Source organism: Meleagris gallopavo, chromosome 20 (assembly GCF_905368555.1).
Source record: "Meleagris gallopavo chromosome 20, MGAL_WU_HG_1.1, whole genome shotgun sequence".
NCBI classification, from domain to species: Eukaryota; Metazoa; Chordata; class Aves; order Galliformes; family Phasianidae; genus Meleagris; species Meleagris gallopavo.
The window spans coordinates 2,491,558-2,512,768 of record NC_139423.1 but is presented as its reverse complement, the minus strand read 5'-3'; the positions used below and the strand labels follow the sequence as shown (position 1 = coordinate 2,512,768).

At 47.0% G+C, this 21,211-nt stretch overlaps 2 protein-coding genes across 3 annotated transcripts in view; one reads left to right on the top strand and one right to left on the bottom strand.

Moving 5' to 3' along the window:
* The window catches only part of COX10 (cytochrome c oxidase assembly factor heme A:farnesyltransferase COX10), a 94,994-nt gene that overhangs the window by 68,034 nt on the left and 5,749 nt on the right, over window positions 1–21,211 (top strand). The window contains exon 6 of the mRNA XM_003211410.5: window positions 11,639–11,871. Coding sequence (XP_003211458.2) covers window positions 11,639–11,871 — 233 coding nt within the window. The remainder of the gene's footprint in view (window positions 1–11,638; window positions 11,872–21,211) is intronic.
* On the bottom strand, window positions 11,470–19,547 carry LOC146543061 (uncharacterized). Of its 2 annotated transcripts, XM_085240254.1 has the most exons (3): window positions 18,422–19,547; window positions 14,062–14,225; window positions 11,470–13,508 (listed from the first exon to the last, which is right to left on the bottom strand). In XM_085240254.1, exons 2-3 carry the CDS (start codon window positions 14,090–14,092, stop codon window positions 12,502–12,504), a joined length of 1,038 nt encoding a protein of 345 aa, XP_085096380.1. In that variant the 5' UTR covers window positions 14,093–14,225; window positions 18,422–19,547; the 3' UTR covers window positions 11,470–12,501. The 2 variants fall into 2 exon arrangements, with proteins under 2 accessions (XP_085096380.1, XP_085096379.1); XM_085240253.1 differs by lacking the exons at window positions 14,062–14,225; window positions 18,422–19,547 and adding an exon at window positions 13,652–14,037.

Sequence of the window (21,211 nt, the reverse complement as noted above, 5' to 3'; positions counted from 1 at the left end):
AGATATGCAGGGAACTTCTTTGATTTGTTTTATTTAAACTTTTTTGCTAGGGTCCTGGAATCACAGGATTATTATATTCTAAATCATACTGTAAAGGAGCATGAGCCACAGTGACTCACAGTGCTGCCTGTGTGTGACAGCATTACGCTTGTGCTCTTTGGGGTACAAAGGGGTGTAGGTTTATTTTATCTGAATGTTTGTAAAATCTAACTCCAGATGCCAAAATAATAATGCAGGAATCCCAAAATGTGATCATTCCCATCCTTTCTCCCATGGAAAGCAGCAGCTTTGCCTTGGTGCCTGGTAGTTGTTGGGCATGGTAATGCTCCTTGTTGAGAAGATTCTTGTAGGCCTCCATTACTGCTGCTTCAGCTTTCTTCTGTAGTTGAGATTTTGGCTTAAGGTTCTTTTCCCAAAAGCATTATGCATGGTTGTGCTGCAGGGAAGAGGAGCCCTACCTCTGAGCTTGTTAAGCAGCAGAAATGAAGGCTCTGAGGGTTCTGTTCTCAGTGGATAACCTTGGGGCTGTTTCACCTGCCCTGAAGCACCATCCCTGCATCATGCCCAGTGTTCCCAGCACTCTTGGAGAGTTCGTTCCTGCTCCTTCCCCTTGGTGCCTGCCACGTGACTCACTCATTTCAGTTCTCTCACAGTCTATAGTACATGTCTTTTTCTTGTGGACCACTGAGACGTTTTTTGTTGCCATCTTTTACGTTCTCAGTGCCATCGATTCAAGCAGAATTTCAGATTGGTTTAAGAATACAAGCGTATCTGGATTATCACTAGCAAAGAACGGGTAGCTTGGAAGGGTAACTACAGGTTTTGCTTTTGAAAAATGGAATTAGTAACTTGGAAAGTAGTTCTCCATTGTAGCAGTGGCTTGCAGACTGTGCAGTGCTGTTCTGGGACCTTCAGCTGACAGTGGCTGTTCTTGGGGTTTATTTTTTTATTTGCAAGAACAGGTTCCTTGTTCTCTGCTCTCAATGTCAATAACTAAAAAAAAAAAAGCTTACAGGCTGGTTTTACAGGGCACTGTTGAACCCAAAGTGGTAGAACAAAGCCTGTAGAGAGGCAGCTGCACCCAAATGTGGTTTAGGAGCATGTTCTGTGCTTAGTCCTCCCTATATCCTATCATCTGCTGGACTTTTCTTTGTGCTCCTGTTAAATCTATGGAGTTAAGTGTTACTATGTTTGAACATAACCAAGCAGTTTTATTGGCATGTTCAGCGGTGACGTGAGAGCTGTTTTTGACAGTGCTAAAGGTGGAAGTGCTTGGCAATGGTGGGTATGTCAGAACCATGGCATTTAGCAATAGTATGCAGTGAAATACAAAAATACGATGAAAAAACTCTTAATGGAATTTGCCCTGCTTGAGCACATGTTTTTTGTTCATCTTTGTCCAGCATCTCCATCTGATCTAGTGGTTGGCAGCCCTGCCCATGGCTGTTTGCAGCTTGCTGATCTTTAAGGTCCCCTCCAACTTAAGCCATTCTGTGGTTTTTCTGCTGACCATTCACCCTCTGGATCTTCCTGAATGTTTTGCAGTAGCCTTCCCTGGATTTTCTACAGCATTAGTGCTGTGGACATCTTTCTCTTAGGATAACTTCTACGCTTGCACAATATTTCTATTTCCACAGAAGAAATTTCACCTGTCAGGGGATATGGAGCAAATACTTAAAGTGATCCAAGATATCAACTGCATGCTCAGAGAGTTGCAGGTAGGAAGGTAGGATCTTAAAACTGCAATTTGATGGTCTCAGCTGCTCACTTACTCTTCCACGTGATGGTGTCTGCAGCATGGATCCTCCTCCTGCTGCCGTCCACTCACTGCTTCTTGCCCTGATGTCTCTGGATGTGGTGCATAACTTCTTTCCTTCATTTTCATTGCTCCCAGGAACATGTTTAGAGTCAGTGATCCTTTTTTGAAGACCATGTTGATTCATACTCTAGAACTCCAAGTTTTTTCCATCTCAGTGAGATGGAGAACTGACCCGAGACTTCTTTGCTTGCTGCTTTCTAAGCATTGGCTGCAGGCTAAGCAGCAGCATGTGTTAGATTTAATCACTCTAAATCACAGAAAAATGTTTCTGCAGAGAACATATTATCCAGTCTGTTTGTCAGCTGGCCTCTGGTTCTTACAGAGAGAGAGAACTGAGATTTTGAAATAAAATGAATGGATCACTTAACTGCCATGCTGTAAGGTTAGGTTTGTTAGGTTAAAGAGGAGGATTTAGTTTAAATATTATGGGGGACATTTTTCAAATTTACTGTGGGTTTGTCTTGTAAGCACTTTAACAAAATATTTACATTTTTGTGACTGCAGGGAAGCTGTGAATATTATTATTCACCCCTTCACTCCTACCTAACAGAGACATATAACAAGGAGCGTGCTGACGCTCGGCGGGGTTGCTCAGGGTTGTTATGGTTAGTGTTCTGCTGTGTATAGCAAACGTAATGAGAGCATAAACATTGGAGAAGTAGGGCTTCTTTTCATTTTTATTTTATTTTTTTTTTACCTTGAAGTGATGGAGCCCAATTGGTGTTTCTGCTTAATACCAAAGGGCAGCATAAAAAGTTTTATTTCTGTCTGACCGCGCTGTTAATAAGCTGCAAGTGTTCCCAGGCTGTGTTAGGCTCTCATCCCATAGCTGTGGCTGCTATGGTTCCATCCTTCAGCTGATCTCAAACCTCGGAGCATCACTGATCCCAGCATCACTTCCATGGAGCTGGCTGGTGGAACGGGCAGGAGATGCTCAGAAGGCCCCGTGCTGATGGTGGAACTCCAGTTTCTCTTATTTTAAGCTGAACTGAACTCCCTCTCGTTAGCATGAACGTAGCATCTTTGTGGAAACTTCCAGTGAAATCAATTGAACCGGTTTTGATTTATGCGAGCGTAAAAAAGAGAGATGTGTCCTTCAGGATGAAATGATTCTTTTAAATTAGCCCTGTTTGTTTATGATAGTTTTAAAGTCCCCGACTCTGGCAAGGGAGGCTGAACATCTGCAGCTCAGATTCTTGAGGAGCGAGGGAAACTAATTGCCTCCAATTTGGTTAAAATACAGTGTCAATTACTCCTTTAAACAACAGTGATACACAGCCTTGGCAGTGAGGCTTGGGCTCCATGCATGGGTTGTTTCTTCACTAGGAGAGAAACGAATTGACATAGACATGGGATATTTTATCCTCGTTTGTATTTATTTACACTAAGTAAGCTTCTGAACAAGTATATTGGATAGCAAAGCCAGAGCTTGCTTGGCAGTTTAGTGCCCAAACTCCTGAAAGCAGCTCCCTGACAGCACCCAGCCAGCAGTGCTGTTCATCCATTGCTGAGCTCTGTGAGTGCCTGGCATTCCTGGGGACATCCAAAGGTTGCTCAGTGCTGGATCTGCCCCATGGCCCTACTGCTCTTCCCAGCGTCCTGAGAACCACCTCCACGATGACAAAGTCAGGTCTCAGTGCCTTTGGATGGGCAGCTTCTCATCATGTGAAGTTCAGGGCTGTAAACCCTCCAGCAGGAGACAGTGCTTGATGGCAGTCAGAGCCCCTGACATAGGGCTGCCCCAAACCCAGCTTGTCAGGCTTTTGGAAGCACCCCCTCTCAGACTAGTTCTTCCTCAGCTCAGATTTTGCGTTAGAAGTCATTCTTAGAACGTTTCAAATATATGTAGTTTACTTATTTATTTAGATGTGGAGAACAATGCAGTTCAATAGGAGGTTATCAGCATCGCTCTTATGGTTACCCCTAGAAACTGCATTGCAAAAAGCCAGTCACAAAAACATTAGCAGGCAGAAATGCAACAAGTGGATTCCCCTCTATCTTAACAACTGTGGTATGTCATACTCACCTAAAGGGAAATTGATATCAAATACACTTCTTGCAGTGCATGTAGAATGTGGTGTGCTGCAGAAACACAGCTTTTGGGATGAGATGCCTGCTGGGAATTTGTTCACAATGCAGACCAGAGCTTGAATCGCTGGCAGAATGAAGATTTCTCTCCTAGTTAAGATTTAACATTGAGTAATTCATTAAGGGAATAAAAAAGGAGATTTGACAATGCTCCCATTCATTTGCTCCTCCTGAAGGACATCTTGTCAATCACTGGTGGTAAATGATAGACAAGTCCATATTCTGGTGCTTGGAGCCAAGAGGAAAAAAATCAAATTCCCAAGTAAAAAGTTTCATGTTTCAATTTTAAAATAAATCATCCTCCAGCCCTCGTCATGAGTCACAAACTTTCTTCCACGACTGAGACAGGACAAGTGGGTACATGTGAGCACCTCCATCAGGAGGTCGGGGGCTTTTCATGCTGTTCAGCCACACTACCCATGGAGGGTGGTTTGGGAAGGGGAGAGCAGGTCACGGGTGTTCAGTGAAGCGGATGCTGAATCAAATCTACATGGAAGAAGAAAGGAGTCTAGCAAGAGATCAGTGTAAAGCTATTTTTTAGTTGGAAAGAAATACCGTTCCTCGAAACGAATCAAATCGGTAATTGAAAGCTATCGCTGCATATAAAAATATTGTGTTAGTCATGCTTCAAGCACCGTATGAAATAAAGATGTGCTGTCTCAAGGCTGCACTGATTGGGGTCATGCTGCACTACTTTGATTTAGGCTCTCAGGTCCGAGTGTGGATGTTTTTTCTATCAGGTGCATCCCCCCGTCTATCCGAAGGGCTCTTCTGGAATTTAATACCTTTTGCAGAGAAATTAAAATCATTTTAGAAAAATCACCACTCATTCATTCATGATGAAGCTACTGAGCCAGGCAGTGTTGTTCCAGTTTCAGTTTCCATTAGCTTTGTTGTTATTACTATATAACTTTTACAGCTGACAATGGTCGTGAATATGGTTTTTATTACTAAATATATAAATATGCAGCCTGAAAGGATTTGTGTGGAAAGTTAAAATTCAATTTCGCTGTTGGTAGATTGCCATCATTCAGTTGTCTGCCATGATTACTAATTGGGTTTGAAAGATCTGTTCCTTGCTTTGAGCTTTGAAGCTGTCGGAGTGGTTTTTTTAGCCTCCCATCACGATCATCTCAGGGAAGCTACCGTTGCTATTCGGGGCAAAATGTGCCTTTTGCAGCTTTCTGGCTCGTTTTTTGCCATCAGCTGAGTGCCAGAAGGCTGCCCCGCTTCTGGCTGCAGGCATCTGGGGAAGCAGGGCTGGAAACTGTGCAAACACAGCCCAGATGTGTGCTGGAAAAAGACGGACTTCCCTCCCCATTACCTAAGTCAGAGGAGCAGGAAGGCTTCTATACGGTCATATGTTGTTGCAGTGTGTAACGTCCTCGGCTCCTTGCTTCCCTTCCAAGTGAGGTGGGATTGCTTGTAGCTGCGAGGCTCCTGAATCCTCTTGGAGGGTCTCAAAGAGTTTTCAAGGAGGGTTCGGCAGTTCTGATCCTTCAAGAAATAAATAAAAAGTAAGAACCTGCAGGCTGAGGGAGGTGGCCCAGACGTAGCTCAGCTCCCTATGGCAGTTGTGGTGATCCCACCCTGGCACTGGTTTTTTAGGACTGGCTTTTGGCAGTCCTTCATGTTGTCTGGCCACGGGAGCTGAGAAGATGCCAAGAGACGAGCAGAAGTGCAGAGGTGGTGGTTTTCTGAATGGAGCCAGGTCCATTCAGAGTCAGCTTTCATGGCTGTAGGAATGGCCAAAGGGACGTGACTTCAGTTTGTATAACCTCTTGTTTCTGTTGGAAAATGCAAAAACCTCAGCCCGATGCTTTTGTCTGAGCTTGTAATTGGCTTCAGAAGCCTGAATAGCTTCTTGCTGACCTGGAAAAAGTTGGGAAGAGGGGCTTCCTCTGTCAGCCGGGCTGGCAAGGAGTCTGGGCACATTTTTAGTACCTACCCATTCCAGAAATAATAAGTAGCTTATGATGCTTACTCCCCAAATCTGATTTTAATTATGGCTTTGGAGCAGCATTCTTGCACTGGTCTTCTGTCCCAGACCGAGATGGCAGAATGGAGCCTCTGGGATGCGGACCGGGCTGGTATTGCTCTGCCAATGGCTCCCTTAGAGCCCCACTGTTTTCAGTCCAGCCTGGTTCTGGCTGTTCCTCTTCTTATTGCAGCAGATTGTTCTGACACTCTTTGCAGCTGAAATCTTCCTCCAGAGTAACAATATTGAGGTTGGTCTGAGGCATCAATTTCACCTTTACTGCCTCGTTTCCCTCTCCCGATGGAGGGTGATGCAGTCAGTGGGGCATTTGTTCCCTGCATCCCATTTCTCAGCATCCCCTCCTGCTGCTTTTGGGTCTTCATCCTGCACTGGGCAGAATGGTCTTGTGGCTCCGGGGGCTGTTGTCAATAATAATAAGGTCTAATACAAAATACTCAACTGAGAATGTAAACATTTCAGTCCGCTGAGGTGTTCTGTGCATGCTGCACTAAACAAAAGGGCACTGTTGTTTTGTTTGATCTGTTGGGTATTTTTCCACTTTGCCATTTTGGAAGTGGATGATGTTTCCATAAAAGGTTTTTGACAGACAGGGAGAAGAGAGGATTTGTTTTATTACCTTCTGTATTAGGCTTTGAATCTAATTTTCGAACATAAGCACTTCTGCTTCACCTGAAAAATATGCAGGCAGTCTTAAATGGACACTTAGACTCAAGCATTCACTTTAATGTAAATACGTTCTGCGTGCCCAATTTCCCATTAACGCAAGGTCACAAATTAAGTTTCTTATGTATTTACACAACATCTAAACATGAATTGCATGCAATTGCTGATTGCTTGAATGCACCTATTCAGAATGCATGGTATGGCTGTGCTGGTCTCTGAGTGTCAGTGTATTCACAGAGCCACGTCCAAGTGTTAGATGCTGATACTGGAATTTGTCACATTTCTGAAGGCTGGTATCTTCTGAGAGGAAATTTCACGTAGACTGCGGTTTTTAACACCATTGTTTTTAAATTTGTTATCTCCTTTTTAATATGCTTTTTTAATTTGTGGTCCTTTCAGTACTTTGATGGCCATCTTCCCAAAATGTTTTGCCAAAGGCAGCATGGGAGAGCATGCACAGTAGTGAAGCTATTGATCTTTGTACACATTAAGCTTGCTAATGCTGCTGTGAAATAGGTAAGATAATACGTTAATTTTATAGATGGGCAAATGCTTGATTTGTTTTCCCCTTTCCATTTTTCCAAGTAACACCGAGAGTCAATAAGTACTGTTAGCCATGACTCTGGAGCCTATTAAGTAATCATGCTTCACACACACGTGTGTGAGATCGTTAGATAGGTGCAACCAGCTCATCTGTAAGTGTCACCTAGATCCAAAGATGCTGCTATTGCTCGTGGATCACAGCAGCCTGCTGTGCTGCCCACGTCACCATCAGCAGTGTGATGGCTGGGGGTCCTCTCCTGGGCACCATTACTGGGATGGGTTCATCGTGGGTGAGCTGAGCAGGAGAGACACCTCAGCAAATTTTCCTCGGATCTGGTGGGGTTTGGCTGTTCGGTGCTCAAGCTGAAGTTCTCTCAGGAGCTTTTAGCTGAATGTCAGTGTCTTTGAGCAGTATTATTGGACATTTGCATTCTCAATGAAGGAGAGAAGAGGGATGAGGCAGAACCACTGGTTTTTGGTTTTCCTGGAGGAGGTGTCGTATGTGGTGACATACGTGGGTATTTTAGCGTTGAAATGTGCAGAGAACTCATTTGGCACTTGTAGTATTTTTCCAGAGTCTGATTTTAATCAGTCAAATAACTGAAACCAACTCCTCCCAAGAATCCATCATAAAACCCAGTTTCTTACTCAATATGTTTGCTTTCCCAGCTAGCTGCTTGGCCAATTTTCCAATGGAAGATTGCCTTTTTTTTCCCATGGGAGTGATTCCCTCAGCATAAGTGAACGCCCAAGTGAAATGAGGCTTATGTACCAGCGTCTGTCATCAGCCTGCACTTACTGGAGGGGTTGCTTTAGGGATGAAGGAAACCAGCAGAGACCCCGTAGCCCATTCTCACATGAGAATTCCCTGGTGCTGGGGTCCTGGGAGGACTTTGTGGACCTTATGTGGTGACTGAGCTGGTGACAGCTCAGCATCACAGCCCTCCTCCTGCTGCACACTGGGATCCTCATCCCCTGTGCTGTCTCAGTGAGGTGCAGGCAAGGAACTGTGTGCCAAACCAATGAGCATCACACCTCATCTGGGAATTCTGACAGATCTTATGTGAGCAAGGAGATGTATCATGGTCCCTAGGAGACCATCAGCTGTTAGAAATCAGGGTGCCCTTAAACTGCTGTGACTTAAAGTTGGTCAAGTGTTCCTTCTTAAAGTCCTCTCAGACACGAAAGTGGTAAAAACTGCTGCAGTAATTGAAAACTTTGTCTTTTCCTCAAAAATTGCCTCTTTCCCTATGAGGCGTTGCTTATACATCTCCTAGTCTTTATCAATACGATGTATTTATGGGAGAGTGAGCTGAATTCTGCCTCATGTATCACCAAGAAAGCAAGGTCCTAATTTCTGAGTGTGTTGTCTTTGTAATGCCAAGGAGTTTTATGGGGCAGAAATAACAAGGCTGAATCATCAGATCACAGTTGGAGTTTCTGATCTCAGTTGGAGTTTCTGGTGCAGGCCCTTGTCAGTCAGGCAATTACTCTTTGAGAAGGATTTTACAGTTCCTTGGTTTTAAGGAAACACTGGAGAGAAGTAGAAAATAGGATACTTTCAAGGTGTCTAAAAACTGCATGTGAAGAACGGCCATCGTTGACTTGATGCCCTCCCCTGAGATCACGAGCAATGTACAGACGTTGAACAAAAAAATCAAACTGCCTTCAGGAACCTCCTTTTGAAAAGAACCAAAAATTAAGAAATGAGAAACAAAAACGAGGTTTGTTTACAAGGAGGTGAACGATTTTTTTGGAATCTTGTCATTTCACCTTCCCATTCTGCTAAAGCCACGTCTTGTAAAGGTATTTTCCTGCTCCATCAGTCAGATCCTGCGGAGCAGAGCTTGAGGTGAGCATGGGAGGCTTGGTGCTCCCTGCTTCTGCTCCCATCTCCTGGGCAAGGGATGAAGGAAATACTGAATTTCTTATCAAATGCTGTGGGTTCCCCATCCCTGCAGGTGCCCAAGGCCAGGCTGGATGGGATCTGGGCAGCCTGATCTGGTGGGGGGCAACCAGCCCATGACACGGGGTGGAACTGGATGATCCTTAAGGTCCCTTCCAACCCAACCATTCGGTGATTCTGTGGTTCTGTGATTAAATTCTGGTGTCAGCCCTTCATCACCAGCTCTGGATGCACGCTGGGCCTTTCATCTGGAGGAACACAGCTGAGTCTTCACTCTCGATTAGTGAGAAGAGAGCTCATGCGTTGGGTCAAAGCGAGTCCTCATTGAGGACGTGCACCCCATGGGAGTGCCTGGTTCTGAGGGTCCCGCTGGTCTTTTGTCACCTCCAATGCATGCATTGTGCCAGTCTGGTGCTCAGCTGTACGTCTGGCTCTATTTTATTCAACAATCAGTCAGGATGGATTTGTTTAACCAAAACCAGTCAGGCTTTCACTGTAGAGGGGCAACAGGCAGAAGGAGTAGTGTTTGTAGTCAGTGCTGAGACACCTCACCGTGCAGACTGTGATGGGTTGCCTTAGCATAGGAAAGCACTGCTAGCTGCAAAACCGAAGGGCACAGCACCTCCTGGTTCCCCTTGCAGTATGTTCCCAAACTGTAGGCCTTGATTTGTTGTTGGGCAGCCAGGCAGCACCCTGCTCCATCTGTTCCTGCCTGGAACCTGCCCGCAGCCAGCACCATGGTGTATGTGTGCTCCATTACCTGTGTTGGGATGTATTGACTCAGTCAATTTAATTTAAATCGGAGGCAGATTTTTGGTGTGAGATTTGCTCGCTGTAGTACTTGTGGTTATTTAGGATTTTCATACAGTACTGGTTTGATGAAGGTTTTAAAAAGGTAGGTTTTTTTGGTTGATAAAACTCCTATAAAATTCATCCCCACCAGCAAATTCTCCTTATGAGGCTGGAGCAGTGCTTGCAACACGTATTTTAGGGTTAAAGATTTGGCCAGAGGGCAGGGTGATGGTAGAATACAAAGGCTACATAGTTTTAAATGAGACAAAATGTGTAAAGCTAAAGTTCACACGCAGACATTTGCTGCGAGCATTTATTTTCTGCTCTTATATGTATTACTGAAAGCGTGTATTTAACGCAGCTCAGTTAATGGCATTTTTCTCCCTTCCAGAGCTCTCCCACACCTTTCAGTATCTAAAGGGGGGCTGTAAGAAAGAAGGGGACAGACTCTTAAGCAGAGTCTGATGTGACAGGACAAAGAGAAGTGGTTTCATTTAGGTTGGATGTACACTATGGGTGGTGAGGCAGTGGCACAGGTTGCCCAGAGAGGCGGTGATGCCCCATCCCTGCAGACAGCCAAGGTCAGGGGATGGGCTGTGAGCACTGATGGAGATGTGGATGTCCCTGCTCAGTGCAGGGATGGCCTTTAGAGTCCCTTCCAACTCCAACCATTCTGTGATTCCATAGTTATTTCTCTCAATGGCATTTAGTTCTCATCCCACTTTACCGGATACCCCTGAACAAGTGCATGCAAAGAGATCTCCTCCAGCAGCAAATGTGTTGACCTGATGCAAAGGCACACAAATAAAGCTTCCTCCGTGTTGCATCATGGTGCTTGCTGCCTGCGAATGTGGTTTTGGTAGCCAAACAAAAAATCCTTGTTCCTTGTGTTTGGATGTTTATTGTGGAACTTATTAGCAGAAGTTTACACAGCTTCAACCACTTTCTTACAGATTTTAACAGGAGTTTCCAACTTTCCGTGAGCTTGTAGAGCTCTTGCATGGTAAAAATCAACAGAAATAATTAGCATCTTTTTTCTGTTTGGTTCTTTCAGGCAAGCCTGAAATATCTTTGGTTAATTCCACGCTTACAAGATGAGATTTAATTTTGGTTTTGTTACCAGAATGGCTTTGTTGTGCTACCACTGCCTAGCACAGCCTGTAAGCTAAATGGCAACACAGAGAATTCAGTCATTTTCAGTAAAGCCAAAAATTACTTTGTTTCTGTTAGCATAATTTCAAAATGATTGAATGTGCTCCTTTCCTCTTAAATGCTTCCTCATTTTGTGTCTAATTCTGTTGTATTTCAGCCAAAAAGCCCCTTGGAAAATTGCAATCAGTTACAATTCTGGCAGGCTACGACCATTCTCATTCACTCTGAACACTGAGTGCCATTTCCAGAGGTCAAAATTTACTAAGATTACAATAAAAGAAAATGATCTGCTGGAAGCACCGATTGCGTTGACCTCCATAGCTTAAACTTACTTGGCAAACACAGCAGTGAGGAGTATAAGAATAACCTCTCATGGCAAATCTGTGGCTGCCTGGTCTAGTGGGAGGCAACCAGCATAGGGCAGAGGATTGGAACTGGGTGGGCTTTCAGGTCCCCTCCAACCCAACCATTCTGTGATTCTGTGACTCTACAAAGATAGTCTTAGCATTTTAGAAAGGCTTGCCCTACAATGGGGCCAGATGTGAAAATCTCAAGTAACAAAAATCCATAAAAAGTAACAAAAATCCAATGTTAGCTTTCTAGAGGAGTAGGAAGAAGTTCAAAGGGAGAGAAGCAGACATCACTCGCTAATGCAGCCCCTTCTCTCCTCCCACAGCCCCCTGCTTGCTGTATGCTTTGCAGCATCTTGCGGCGTGCCAGGCATCGCCCTGCTGACCATGGGGGTCAACCCCCTCACCGGTGCTCTCGGAGCGTTCAACATCTTTCTGTACACCTGCTGTTACACACCCATGAAGAGAATGAGCATCGCCAACACCTGGGTGGGAGCCGTCGTCGGAGCCATTCCCCCTGTCATGGGCTGGACCGCAGCGACTGGAAGTCTTGATGCTGGTAAGTGGAAAATCCATGTTGACATCTCGGGGAATCGGTTGTTAGTTTTGCCTTTGGCACAGCTAAAAATACCAGAACAAAAGGCAGTGTGTAATGGTTTTCCTTAAACACTGCTCTTTCTGCTCCTTGGCCTGATAGTGCTTCAGAAGTACAGCTATTATGGTGCAAGCATGAGAAAATACTGCTACGTCACAGTAGCATGAGGACTGAAGAAGTAGGCATGATGGTATCAATCCTTTCATGGGGACATTTAAGGGCATACATGAGATAGTAAAAGAATATGTCCTAAATAGTGTGTTAAGAATGTAGTAAAAAGAATATTAAGAGAGGAGTGTGGTTCACGCGGAAGAAAATACTGATCCCATTCATCCATCTCAATGCAGTGCCCAAACTGGAGTATGCTCTCTTGATTTCTGATTATGGAAATCAACTTATGATTCTGTGGCCTCCCGCAGGGCCAGGAGAAACCTAAATGGATAGGGACAGCAACTGCAACAGTGTCATCAATAACACACAGACTTTTCCTTAAAACAAAAGAATAAAATATATTATATTATCTGTAAGAATATTCCAAGATCGCTGTTGGTCTGCCAACGCCAAGCCGTGCTCAGCACCGCAGTGGGTGCCGGCCTAGCGCCGCCTCTTGGGGGACGGGGGCAAATCCGGGGGGCAGCTGCTGGCCCTCCTCTTCGGGGGGCGTCGGGGCCCCCCAGGCGAGCGGTCCGTGCCCTGGGCGGAGGGGCCCGCTGCCGCCGCCTGCCCCGGCTGCTCCTGCGGCTCCTGCGGGGACACGGGGGCGGCGGGTCGGGGCTCGGGCCCCCCGTGAGGGACGCCGGGGAGCCGCTCGGCGCCGGGGCCCGCGGGGCTGGCGGAGCGGCCCGGGCCGGAGGCGGGAGGCTCCTGCTGGGAGGTGGCGGGGCTGGGGGTGGCCGCGGGGCCGTCCTGCCCTCCTGCTTCACGGGCAGCCCGGCTGTCCTGCCGCCGGCGGAGCTCTGGGCCGTACAGGGCCGTCACGGTGTCGATGAGCCCCGCCACGAACTCCTCCGTGCGGTCTTCCAGGTGTGACTCTGACATCAGGATCAGGGCATCCTGGTCGAGCCCGTACGCGCACAGGAGGTTCATGACGGCAGTCCGCGCCGCAACCACCTCCCACCACTCATCTCCGGTGATGTTCTCGAGCTCCTGCTGGAGCCACCGGAGCAGTGGTTCGAGGTCTCCCGGATCCCCTCGGAAGAAGTCCGCCCAGACCTCGGCTGGGAAGCCGGGCTCGGGAGCCTCGAGCTGCGGCTCTGCAGAGCCCTGCTCCTCCTCCTGCTCGTCCTCGGAGGGCTCTGCAGGCTGCGGGATGGGGCACTCGAGGTAATCGTCCTCCGATTGCACCGAGTACCGGATGGCCTCGATGCTCTTCTTACAGACAGCACAGGTGGGCTGCTGCTTTGCCCACCGCAGCGCACAGCCCAAGCAGAGCTGGTGCAGGCAGGGCGTCACGTAGGCTGCGTCGTCCCGGCTCTGCCCGCAGACGGGGCAGGTCCAGTCCGAGGGCAGCTCCATGGCGCCGGGTGTGCGGTGGGCAGGGGAGAGCCGAGCTGGGAAAGCCGCTCCCCTCGGTGGCTGCAGCGGGCCGGAGCCGTCAGCAGCTGCAAAAGAGAAGAGGCCGCGGTCACTCGCCGTCCCCGGGGCGGCGGCGGCGGCGGCGGCGGCGACGCCCCGGTCCCTCCGCGCAAAGCCCCGGCCCCGCTCCCCGCCGCCCTCCCCGGGGCCGCGTCCCCGCCCCGCTCACCTCCGCTGCTGCGAGCGCACCCCGCGGGGCCCCGGCTGCCCGAGCCGGGCAGGGCCGGGGGAACGCTGGCGATGCCGCGGGCTGAGCACCAGGAACTGCTGCCGGCAGCCCCGCAGCACGGCCCAAACAAACTCTCGTCCGCGCCTCCAAGTCTCGCTGCTGCGCTCGACCGGAGTCCAGGCACGAGTGATGCTGGGCTCTGCTGCGCCCCGCTTTCTGCAGGGAGGCTCCCTGAGCTCACAGCCATCTCCCGCTGCTGTCACAGCCCCTTGGTCGGTGACCTCACAGTGCAGGGCTGCGTGTATTTGGGCACCAGGCTGGGCCTGCATCGTTATCACCCCTCATGTTCAGTGACTGCCCTTTGTGATGGTGGTAGATCTGGGAAAATAAAGGTTGCACACCATTCCTACCTTCACACAAATCCTTCTTCTGTGTATTCATTTTTGAGATACACTTTTTGTCCTGTTCTGGTTCTCATGCAGTACCAACCGGTGGCAATGTCTTCGTCTGGGTTCCTTTCTGTACCAGATGCTCACAGCACTGCAGGCTGTTTGCTCATGCCTTTCTGTGCAACCTGCAGTAGGGAACCTGTATTAGTGGGGCTGCACTGGGGGATCTCTGGACCCTTCCAGCCTTTACAGTTCTGGGATTCCGTGTTATAATTTCAGTATTAAACCCATACACATTTAGATCTGACTTTTGAGTTGGGAGTTTTCAGATGGAAATGTCCCAGATGTTTACTACTGTCTTTCCACAAGCCAGAAAATATCCTCGGAAGATTAATTTATTGATGTTCTTTTTTAATTGGTCACTTTTAGGCTCTTAAGTTATAATTCCTCTCCCCCACTCCTTGAAAAGCAAACAAGAGTTTCTATTTTAGAAACTGTGAAACTTTTTTTTTACATCTCTCATAAAACACTGATCTCTTCAGCAGCAACTCTGACACAATTAGGGCTTGTTTGTCCTGCCAGCTATGAACTTAAAAGTCAAAGTGGCTGTGCATAGTTATATTCTGAAGAAACTCATGAAGTTCAATTAGCAGGTTTGTTAAGAACTTTTTTTTAGTACACATTCATCCCACAGCGTGGCATTGAATAATTCTTCCAGCAACACAGCTTTTACCCAGAAGTTATCTGTGCAAAATCCGTAGCACTCCATTCTTCATTTACGCTGCGCACTTGGTATAAATGTCAGATAAAGAGCAGGCTTTGGCTACAAGTCTTCTGATACTGATCAAATCCAGAGCTGGGATGAAGGGTTTTGTTTGTTTTTTTTTCAGTTGTATGTCACTTCTACACAAACATTTGCCTCTGAAGGTAGACTTTTTTATAGAAAAGACCTCCAAGGTCCAGTCCAGCTATCCCCCTATCACCAGTGTTCCCCTCTAAACTATGTCCTTCAGGACAACGTCGAAATGTTTGTTGACCGTTGGTGAGTCCACCACCCCTGGAGGTGTTCAGGAAATGTTTAGATGTGGTCCTGAGGGACACAGTAATATTTAGACATATATATTTAGCCTTAGAAGTGATGTGGATGTGCATACATAGTGTCCCGCGTTAAGGAGTGCGTAACAAACGTCATTAGAAGCTTTGTGTTTCTACAAAGTGAATGATTCAAAAACATCAAGTACATGTTTATGTTGAAGCACTCAGACACTGTGGCTGCCATGGCTTAGAGCCTCAGTCCGGAGGGTTGGCCTGGTGCTGTGGGGCTGATGCTTTAGGATGCTTCAGCTGCACCACGGGGAGCTGCTCTGGGCAGCTCTCCATGGGACACTGCTGGAAAGGCTGTCAAATTGCCATATCCCTTTTGAAACAGCTAAACTGCAGCCGAAGCCCACCACATTAAAGGAGACGGGCACTGGTTTTCATTATCTTTAATGATCTTCTATCATCAAGTTATAACTTGCTCTTCTAGACCTATTTCTCAACAAAATTTCTCTCTGCAGAGAGTCCACGTCTTCCTATCTTCTATCTCTTCCTATCTAATTTGCAATTAATTTTAGACATGTGGGCACACTTCCCTCTGCCAGCTCTGGCAGGGATGCAGTCGGTGGAAGATGACCTACACCAAAGCAGACTTTGCCAGACCACGATGTGCTGGTGCGTAACTGCTGCTGTTGTGGCTGTTCTGGGCAGCTGAAACGTTCCACAGCCACCTCCCAGTGGGTGCCAGCAGGGCAAGGCAGCTCGTCTGACAATGCTAGAAGAGCTATTGAGTTGATGCAGATCTTTGTAATGAAGTATCCGAGAACAGTCTTGAAAATGGTGACCTGAATGTCATATATTTCAATATTAAAAAAAAAAATAGAATTAAGGGGGAAAACAGCTGCACTGTAAACAATTTGCAGTGTTAAGTATTTTGCTACTAAAAAAGAATTCAGCAGTTGGAAGAATCCATCCCACCTGGAGCACAAATGTGCATCATCATGTGCATGTGTGATGTGCAGGCCAACACACCATTGTCGAGCTCATTAATAAAGGGTAATTAGCTCGGAGCCTTAACCTCGTTTTAGTTGTAGGTGTGAAAATGCATTTGCAGCTCGTTTAAAAAAAAGAAAAGAAAAAAAAAGATTATTCAACTCAGTAACAAAGAGGAAGGTGGAAGAAGGCAGTTAGGAAACTGAGAAGAAGGCTCTCACACCTAACCAGGCCCTTTCCAGTTGACATTTTCTGATGGATTTTCTCTCCTTGTAATCTCACAGCAGCCACACTGTTGTACATGCTGCTGGTTGTAGCATTTATGTGCCGAGCTTCCCTTACTGTGCCCTTAAGGCTGTGGATGTGCTGCCAGCGGGTTCGTAGTGCCACGAGATGCCCTCACTCAGCTGGAAGAACGGAAGATGATTCCCGGTTTCTGATTCGAGACATAACAAGGAAATATCTCTGATTTGAGCTGCACTCTCTTGTCATTTGTCTTCATTTCGTTTATAACACTCTTATCCCGAAGAGTAATTCCTTGACAGATAAGCAAAAAAAATGGCATCTTTGCAGATAAAAATCTGTGAGCTTCTATTTCCAGCGATAGGAATACATGTTTGTGTCTCTTATGCTACAGATTTGCACCTCTTATGGTGGTTCCCAGTCGTGCTTACTTCCATTTGTGCCCCTGATAGGTCTTTAATTATATGCTCTTAAGTCTGATTGAGCATCCTGCCCCCAACCCTGGATTTCATGCCGATGCAATTTAGGGAAAACCTCGCATTTCAAAAGAGAAAGATAAGGTTATCTCTGGGAATTCTTTGCTGTGGGTTTGAAGTGGGTTTTCTTTTTCTTTTTTTTTTTTAATGGCAGCTGTTTGAGACCGATGAAAGATCAGGAATGTTCACATTTCCTCAGCTGAGTGCAGGTGAGATGGTCAGAGGTGTGTGATAAGCATCATTCATCACACAGATATCACTGCCACATCTCTGGTGTGTTTATGCAGAACTTGACTGCGAGCTGCAGTAACACATTTGCTTCCTTGAAAGCAGGCTTCATTGCTCCTCTGTGGCACGATTTATTTACAAAGATACTTGTTTTTCTGTTAAATCAAGACTCTCTCTCAAATCAGTTCTCCCCATTTTACAAAGGAATGCCGTGCAGGAAAATAATGCCATTCTCTTAAAGCCTGAAGTTGTGCTGTAAAGACAGGGGAAAGAGACGTAGCTCAGCAGTGCTGTTGTGTGCGAGGTCTGTGCTCCCAGCACTGCTCTCTGTGCCATGCTGCTATTGAGCCTGGGCGTGTTTGGTAGTGCAGATGTCTTTAGGAAGTAGCAGAGCTATTTATTTTGGCATGCAAGCAGGCACACGTCTGCCTGCTGTAAGCTACTCTCGTGTTGCTGTTCTTCCTCCCCAGCCTAATTCTGCTGCTTGCTTCTTAGCAGCGTTTGTTGTTCATCTTAGCTTGTTATTTTCAGTTAGCAAATGAACAAATCTGCAGGAAGCATTTCCAAGTGCCACAGCCCATATCTTGCCGTGTACATTTTGTGCTTCTGCTCACCAGCCCTGATGGCTGATCCCGGCTCGCAGCGTAGTGCCTTGGGGCAGAGCTCAGTGCCATCCCCGTCACGTAAGCCACCCAGATAGATGGAAGTGACAAGCAGGGGTCCTCCACATAATGTGCTTATCAGTTAAGGGGATTTATTCTGAGTAGGTGGCGGTGGCATAGCAGATAGCAGCCTTGACAGCACAGCAGACATTGCAGACCCGCGGTGGCCTGGAGCCATAGGTATTACTGCACCAAAGAGTGTTTATCTCAAGAGGCCATTTAGTTTATCTCAGATGCTCCACTTCTGGTCTCGTTTTCCTGAAAGACATCTTGTACTGATTTTCATTCATTTTGAGAAATTTAAATAATTCCCGAGGCTATGGAATTTATAGGCTGCGTATCAATTGTAATCATGTGGAGGCTGATTTTTAAATTGCTTTTACTTTGTAATTCAAATTATGTTGTATGGTAGACATTAATTATGTCAGCCAACATCTATTTACAAATGGGGATTTGAAATGGGCAGTTCTTATCAGCTAGTGACATTTGGCAGATGGATAGTTTCAGGCACAAAAAAAAAAAAAGGAAAATAGGAGAGGGGGGAGGCCTTGGTCCAACCTGTCAGTGCCCGGGGTCCCCCATACCTTCCCTGCTGTAGCACTTGTCTGCCAGGAAGAAAGGAAAGCAACAGCTTAATTGCATGCAAAATGAGCTCGGAGAGCTCGCTGTCCCATTCCCTCTCTCTGAGCTGTGAGTGTTTGCAGCCCCCAACTCCAGCCCTCAGCCCCCCCTGCAGCTCACCGAGGTTTTGCTTCTCAGATGAAAGACGACAGGATTTGCGGTCCGCTCCGGAGGAAGCAGAGATATTCATGTCATCGACATCTGAGATTTGGAAGCTGGGGCCCAGGAGTGTGCTTTGTGTGGGTAAAACTGCAAAAAATGGGGTGGAGGGACAATGCCGGTTAGCAGCTGGTCTGAATTTAGTACAAAAGCTAGGGAGCTGGGGTTTTTTTTGTATTTTTTTTTTTTTTCCCCTCTCTCCATCTTCAAAAGAAACAAAAGAAGTGGCAGCTCCAGCAGTGGGACACCTGGGGGAGCAGCCCCAAGAGTTCAGAGGCAGTGCACCAGTACTGCATCCCAGTGCTGCATCCCAGCCCTGTGCGCTGTGCTTGGGGCAGCTGGGGTGACTAGACTGCATGGCCAGCCTGGGGACACGGGGGACACGTGGTACCCACAGGTGTACCCACACTGGGGCCCTGGGTGACACACAGGAGCCCCTGTGCATCCCTGAAGTTTTCCATCCTCTGGTGCACATGGTCCTTTGGTGAATACTTCTTGAACGTATCTGCAGAAATGAGTGCTCCAGTAATTTCATCTTACCCAACAGGCCCACATGTTTTATGATGTGTGTTGCTGGGGTAGCAGAGACAAGTTATGCACTGCAGCGTTGCTTTTCACAGCCGTGGCTGTATAATGGAAGGCGTTTCCCTGTAATGCTGTCAGCAGTCATAACCTGTTCTTATGTGTTGTGTTGCACGAAGTCTGTGTGCATCTGCATGCAATACCTGTGTCTTTATGCAGTACCTGCATGCAAGCAGCTCTTTTTCTTCTCGTGGCAGCACACCTGAGGTCACCTAATTTCCTCCCAAAGCCAGGAGCATTCCAAGGGGTGAGGAACCCCATTCCCTCTTTGTGGTGGGCACCGAGATGCTCTTTTTGTTCCGCTCACAGCGTGCACAGCCGCCATCCCTCCCCTTTAAGTGCTCCAGTGGAGAAGTCCATTGCAGCTCTGCGGCCGTCCCGTTCCACGCATCCTTTGTGTCATCCTTCCAAAGAAGCAGCTATACAAACCCATGACCATGAGCCTTTCAGCACTGCAGCGTGTTCCCCGTGCACAGCCTTGGCGGCACACAATGCCGGGCAGGAGCGCAGTGCCCATAGCCGCACCGAGTGCCATTGTCAGCAGCACAGGGACCTTGGGCAAGGCTTTCCTAGCAATGCTTTGATCCTTTTTTCTTCTCAAGGCTGCCAAGCCACTCACGTGTCACCCCACACAAGCAGTAACGTATGCTTTGTTTTCCTGGGGAGGCAGAAGTGCCAGTTGTTGTCTTGCTCCGCTGCTAATATAGGAAATACCGCAGTGGTAAAACACGGGGGAATTTCTATTGGTTTTGTTAAGGTTGGTGAACAGATAATTCCCGAATGCCTTCGTGTTTGAGAATGCTTCATAATCACAAATTAAGATGTAAATTTTATATTGCTAATCTCACTGCTGCTCTCAAAGACAACGGTAAGAATGCAATAGCAGGTAACGTGTTTCCTCGGGGAGATTTTATCAGGGCAGCGTCTTGAATGCGTGTAATCTGAGGCCAATTGGTTTACCCTAGTGGTTATTTCCCATCACTGAAACAAGTTGAAAGAAAGAACCTAATTACCACAAGTCCCAACCCTGCTGCACAAGCAGAGATTGCAACCCCTGTGTTGTCAGGCTGTCTTTGTGCAGCAGGGCAGTACTGCCGCACGCTCCAAACCATGCTGAGCATTGGCACCGAGTGTCCCAAAGAGCCCTTTGGGTGTCTGAGGTGGCATGGCATCTGCCATGTGCAGCGAGGTTGTGTTGAGACTTCAAAGCTTTCCTTTACACCTGTAATTGCTGCATTGTTAGAGATCTCCAGGGAGGGCTGCTGTGCTAGACCTGTTGTGAACGTGCACAAAAGACAGAAAATAAGAGCTTTGGGGATGTGTCAAGTAATGTTTTTTTGCTTGTGTAACATCCTGTAAAAGTCAGGCAGGGCCACAGAGAAACAGTTTGCACTGGTTACATTAAATTTCTTGTAGAAAAGGTGAAAACACAGTTGGAGACAGCACGCTTAGCGTGAGCAGGTGGATACAGCTGGGCCACTTCAAGCCTCGGAGCTCTAATCTACCTTGTCTGGATTAAAGAGCAGCAATTTGTTCGACGTCCTTTAACAGAGGAGCACCAGTTGGGGGCTCTCGATGGTGTGTGGCTGTTTCCTGCCTACGGTCCATTTAGAGGCGAAGCTCCCAGAGCCTTCCCCTGCTGACAGGAGCCAAACGCGAGCAGTTTCCCGGGACAAAAGGCCGGTGCTTCCCTCTAATAAGGCAGCTACCGAGGTCTGGAAATAATTTTAAAATTCCTTCACATTATTCAAGGCAGAAGAATTACTAAAATTGTGCTTTAAGCAAAACAGCATTCTTAGGTTGCCAAGGCAGTAAACACCAGCTTTGGGAAATGCAGTAAGATTTCAACATCTGTTTTGGAGCTGATATTTTAACCATTCTGTGTTTATTTTAATGCCGGGTTGGCCACTTCCCAGTCCTACATGCACTGCACTGAGGAAAAGACAGTGGGGCGAGTCCATTCCTGAATGGATGCTCTGCATCAGCTCTCCCATTCTTTATTTTTGCTTTGTTTTGCTTTGTTTTGTTTTACTGACGAAGTATCTGGATGTTTGTCTTGTCTAGAGCTTGCAAGCGATAGCAGATTGTAATGGAACGCACCGTGCGAGCTCCATGGAGCAGCAAGAAGGATAAGAAGGCAGTCAGCTGGTGGTCCTGGTGCTTTTAGGA